The sequence below is a fragment of the Ursus maritimus genome, unplaced genomic scaffold, assembly GCF_017311325.1.
Source record: "Ursus maritimus isolate PB19 unplaced genomic scaffold, ASM1731132v1 scaffold_10, whole genome shotgun sequence".
Classification (NCBI taxonomy): Eukaryota; Metazoa; Chordata; class Mammalia; order Carnivora; family Ursidae; genus Ursus; species Ursus maritimus.
The window spans coordinates 78,413,889-78,419,622 of NW_024423344.1; the positions used below are offsets into that span (position 1 = coordinate 78,413,889).

Here is a 5,734-nt window from a genome sequence, read left to right on the forward strand (position 1 = left end):
CAATTTCCTATTTTTACAAATTTTTAATCTAAAACTGAACTAGTATCCTAAAAACTACTGGCCTTCACCACAGATTCATCTCTGCAGAGCCAGGACTCCTAACCGCCCCTCTGGTCGGAAAGGGACTCCGACGGCAACATCAGACAGCCGAATGGAGGGGGGCCCGAGCACGGAGAGGTGCCCCCCCCCCCCGCCCCCGGCTCTGCCCAAAGGCCACACACGGTCCATTTCCCAGGCTTCACTGCAGGCACAGTTCACGCCCGGACGCGCCTCACATCAAACTGCGAACGCGGCCCGCGAACCTGGCGGGTGAACTCGATCTCTTCCCAGGTATTCATTCAAGGAAGAACCGATACATCTGAAAGATAACTGCTTTAATCCTCTACGTTTCACTTATGCAACATCATAAGGGCAGATTCATGTGACTTGATAGGACATTTTTACAAAAAACAGTTTCCCCCACATCTGGTCAGTAGTATATAAATATTTACAATGAAAAAATAGGCAAGGAGAAAGGAAATCTTCATTATTCAAGTCAGTTTCTTTCCAATGTTTATCAGAATTTGAAAATAAAATCGCTCATAACTTCCTAGTCATCCGTATTTACATCACTTCAGCCGACAGATGGAGAAATCGAGGCTTGCGGTGTTCTGTTCACGCCCCCCCAAACTAGTTCTACGCTAGTTTAGAAGTTATCTGAAAGAGTAAATTAAATATAAAAATGTAAACTTTGAAGGAAGATAAACTTTGAAAGAAGGATAAATGTGTAAAGATTCTTTCAGAGGTTAATATCTTACACACTACAAACCAAAATAAAACGCTCTATATATTTTCTTAGTAGGGACATTCTGTGTCAATTTGATTATATAACAAAGATTACCTCTAAGGAGGATGTTAAAAAAATAGCAACGACATTACCGTCTTAACTGACGAACATCCATCCGCTCCAATTTTCTCTAAAAGCAACTGTGATTTCTTAAAAAGGGACAAATATAAATTATATCATGGAGAGCTTACGAAGCCTCCACAGTGGTATCTCTTGAATACGAAGACTTTAGAAAATAAATCTGAGTAGTGCAAACCAGCCCATTCAACTTAGTGCTCTTACAGACGTATTCACCTCCGACGCAGAGAAACAGGACTCTGACTCTACCAGACGCCATGCCGTTGAAAACACTGAAGGACTTGTGGGCAGGAACGGTGGACGTCCGCAGCATGCCAGCGGCCTTGAAGATTTAAACGTGAATGTGTGTCTCGTAATGGAATTCCCAGCGTGCGCAGCTCCCTGTGAAGACAGGGAAGGGCTCACGCGTGGGAGCCGCGCCGCCCTCGAGAGCCCAGAGACACTCGGAGCCTTGGCTCTCTGGCTTCATAATGCTCGTTAAAGTCCAACCTGAAGCTAAGAAACCGAAGACTTTCATCAGAGCTGGTCGTCAGCAACACCAGAAACTGCTGCACTATGCCCTAAAAACAAGGAAAAGTATCTTTTTCAGAAGGGAGCCTTCCACAAACACACCACCCCCCTCGCCACCACAGCCTCATCTGGGCTGGTTTCTCCTTCCAGATCAACAATGTTCCATAAACACCCACCACGGCAGGTGTCCCAAAGGGAGGACAACTGCTCCAGGAACCCAAGTTCACCGAACCAATAGCAGTCGTGTTAGGAAGAGATACCCGTGTCCACAAATACATGCACAATCAACAAATTTTATTTAAAAGAACTTCCTTTCTGCCCTAAGTTCTATAAGTAAAACAGCAAAGGTTCTGATGTTAAAAAAAGCCTATCCTTTTTCTTTTAAATATAAAGTCCAGCGTTCCACTTTCCATTTTTCATATGAATCACAGAGCCCTCCCAGGAAAACTAAAAAACATGAGACACAATACGCCTCTGAACCATGACCGCAGGGTCCCCTGGTCCTTGCGGATGTGGGCTTGAGTCGCCTTCCTGAAGACCGGGCAGAGTGTGGCTACATCACCTCCTTCTCAGGGGCTTTGTAAAGGCGAGGGGACATGACAGCAGTGTACTCCAACTTTCATACAACAAACACTGGCTTCGTCTCCGCTGGGCTGGGTCACTTAGGAGCACAAACCCCATCCTTGCAAGGCTCCTGAGTCACAGCCAGTAGGTGTGTCCTAAGTAGGCGATGTTCGTCTCCATGCTTGCAGACCTGGGAAAGGTCCCATCTGCAGAGAAGTCGCCACTGAAACACCACATCCCATCAGTCCTTCCAAACCCTAACAGCATCTCGGTCCCTCTCCGAGCTCCCGGGGACTCAGGTATGTCACGCAAGGGAACTCACATCTGAGCAAGCACAGAGTGGGATGCTGTGGACAGTCCTGTGTCCTTCTAGGAGACCAAGGGCTTACGAGACAGTCCCTAAGGAATTCGATTGCTAAACATATAGGCAGTGGCTTCTGTTCAGGTGGCGATGGGTGACACTCACAACAATAAACCGTGGGTAGTGAGGAGGGCACATACTGCACGGTGCACTGGGTGTTACATGCAACTACTGAATCATCAAACTTTACATCGGAAACCAAGGATGTACTGTATGGTGACTAACAGAATATAATAAAAAATATTATTACAATAAAAAAAAGTAATTCTTTGGAAAAAAAGAAAAGAAACTGTGGGGAACACTTCTGTCCCCAGGCTGGGGACTGCGGGTGAGACCGTTCCGTGAGCAGTAAGTGATCACAGCTGCTGACACCCTGCTGTTTCAATTATCCAGAGAACAGGAAAGGACTTTTTCTGTTACAGAAAAGAAATCCCAATGGCCATGATCTAGAAAGAAGATTAAGACTATAATTTGAGTAAAACTGGGATTATACAGATTAAGATTACGTTTTAAAAATGTATTAAGTCTCGGGGCACCTGGGTGGCTCAGTCAGCGAAGCGTCTTCCTTCAGGTCAGGTCGTGATCCCAGGCTCCCTGCTCAGCGAGGAGGCTCCCTCCCCCTCTGACTGCCCCTCCCCCTGCTCATGTGCTCTCTCTGTGTCTCTCTTTCTCAAATAAATAATTAAAACCTTTAAAACAAATGTATTAAGTCTCTCGGGAAAATGTGTAACCATTCCTATCTCTTTCAGGAATGAGCACGACGACACGCATTTTTCACTTCGGGTTACTCCGCTGCAGGAGTACTACCACCTTCACTGCGAGCACGGAACCACCACGACGTACCCGTCTTTAAGAAACGCGAGTCCCTACGGTGCCTACAACACGGGGTCTAGCAGCCATTTCATTATCAAAACACCTGTCCGGTGAGGGTATTTTTGCACTGAACATAATCCCACCTTTGCCACCATTTAAGAAACATTTTCAACAAACACACTGTGGTAGCTAATGTCAGAGGAAGACCACCTACGAGAGGGACAAGGTCCTCCCGCACCCACGTTATGCTGAAGACAACCGTTGAAAGTATGAGGACCCGGGGAAACAAACCAGATGCCTATGGAACAGGGAGGTAGTTTCATTCTAAATTTTGAACCCCATGGAGACGTTAGCACACAGAAACGTAATTTTTAAAGGTTTCAACGTCAATACTTGTCTAATTAGTTACCAGCAACTGAATGTAAAAATTCTTCAATCTTTTCACCTGTATTTCCATCACTAAAATCACACTGAGAAACTGACAGAATCAGAAACCAAACCCACAACATAAAAATCAAAAGCAGAGCCCGGGGACTCTCAGTATCCGCTCTTCTCCCAGCCTCCCGGGTCTGTGGGCCGAGTTCAGCGCCCGCCACCTGGCGTGCTCGGCTGCCCCCGCAGCAGCTCCCCACACACCTACGCCCTCCTGCCTCACCTGGGGCTCCCACCCACTGCTGACAACACCAGAACGTCCCAGGCCAGCAGCCCTAGTCAGCCCAGGATCCCTGGGAAGGTCACAGCCAAGACTAGGCCCCACAGTGGGTGGTGGGTGGACTGAAAGGACTCCTTTTTAATCATTTTGACAGCAACGGTCAACTGCAATGTGATTTGGACACTCTGGTGTCACTCCAACGCGCACCTGGTAGAAATGTGTCAAAATCCGCAGCTGCGAGCACATTTTCGGTATAGACTCTCGAAATGCCTGAATCCTCTTGTCCTCCTCCTCCTCCTCGGCTGCTGTCACTCCCCACCGGCCCTGAAGAATCCAAAGGACCAGATCAAATTAAAACCCAGGGGGCAAGAAGCTGCCAGGGTGGGACTGGGCTGGCAGGGGAGGGTGGGGAGACGCATGCTTTTCATGCCCTTTGTGCTGCTGAACACTTCGACGATAATCTGCGGATGCCCAACTGGGCTCTCAATTACTTTTTCCAATTAATAAGATACCTCGGAGATAGTTTACATCCCTACACATGAGCACACAGAGAGCTCCCTCTTGTTTTTAATACCTACAGTCCTACACTGCAGAACACGTAACACTTCCGATCATTTGTCACAAGCTAACCAGGCTGTGGTTACTAAAAGCAATGCCTCGTATCTTTCCATCACTGCGGGCACATTTCTAAAACAGACCTTATACATAAAAGCAGAACCAGACTGTTCAAAGCACTGAAGCCCATTAACCCTTGACTTGGCTTCTTGCTATTTCTCCTAAGCATGGTGGGTCTTTTTGTACTGGACATACACCTACTTCTAGCTTTAAAAGATGGTTCTTAATGAATGGTGACTCTAACTAAATGCCTTTTCAGCTGATATAGGAATTAGCACAGGACTCTCATCTTTTTATCAACAAGGTTCTCTTACTGTGACACAATAATAAAACTTTAATTTCTTTTACAGCTATTCTTTCTGTCAATGCTTTAGCATTTTACCTATCCCGTTCAGATTCACAGCCCACCTCGTGGTGGCTGTGTGTGTGCGCGAGGCAGGGTCGAGATACCACCCCTACCACCGTGTATCGACGTTCTCAGGGGAGAGCGAACGATCCCAGAATGTGTGGGGCTGCTTCTGGACGGTACTCTACCCCCCTCCCCGAATGTCCTGCCTGAGCCGGCACCATTCTCGTCGCTGCTCTAATTGTGCAAACCTTGAGGGTGTGTGTGCACTCAACTAGAAACATATATCGTCGAATTTGGTTCTCGTTCAAAATTCTCTTCACTGCATGCTACGCCCTATGTATTTCCACATAAATTTTAGAATTAGTTTATCATTTTCTACCCCCCAAAATTAAACCCACAAAAACCCCCGAAACTGTAGGGGTTTAGAACTGGGACTGCACTAAATCTACCAGCTCTCCAAACCATGAACACAGCTGACGCCTCTCCTTATCGAGGGGCCCTTTACGATCTCTGTGATGCAGTGGTAAGGGGCCAGAGAGCACGTACTTTGGGGTTCATGGGCCCCCGATCTGTGCTGTTAGTCAGCTCTACCAAGAGAGCACACGAGCCACCACAGACAACGTGGAAATCACTGGCACGGCTTCTCCAGTAAACTCCACCTACAAACACACAGGAGGCCAGGTCTGGCCTGCAGACCCTCAGTTGCCAAGCCCTGTTGTATAGTTTTCCGTACAAGGGCCATTACATGTATTTTATTACATTTTAATGCTCTCTTAAAGACATTTTTAAAATTTCATTTTGTTTGTGGCTGATGGAAACAGAAGAGATTTTTGCGTACTGACCTTGTTTACTGCCACCTTGATGAAGTCACTTATTAATTCTAGTTAACTTACCTAAAGATTATTTTGAGTTTTCTATGTCCACAACCATGACTTTTGCCCCCTACCCCCCCCCCCCCCACAAAAG

At 46.8% G+C, this 5,734-nt stretch overlaps 1 protein-coding gene across 6 annotated transcripts in view; it reads right to left on the minus strand.

Moving 5' to 3' along the window:
* Positions 1-359: 359 nt before the first annotated feature.
* TUBGCP3 (tubulin gamma complex associated protein 3) overlaps positions 360-5,734 on the minus strand; it is a 71,205-nt gene continuing 65,830 nt past the window's right edge. For 4 of the 6 annotated variants that reach the window (XM_040624744.1, XM_040624739.1, XM_040624747.1 and 1 more), the window contains 2 exons: positions 4,012-4,128; positions 360-1,464 (listed from right to left, as the gene is read on the minus strand). In XM_040624744.1, coding sequence (XP_040480678.1) covers positions 1,306-1,464; positions 4,012-4,128 — 276 coding nt within the window. In that variant the 3' untranslated portion in view covers positions 360-1,305. Of the gene's footprint in view, positions 1,465-2,556; positions 2,786-4,011; positions 4,129-5,734 lie in introns of those variants that run through there. The other 2 variants (XR_005833302.1, XM_040624758.1) reach the window with 2 other exon arrangements.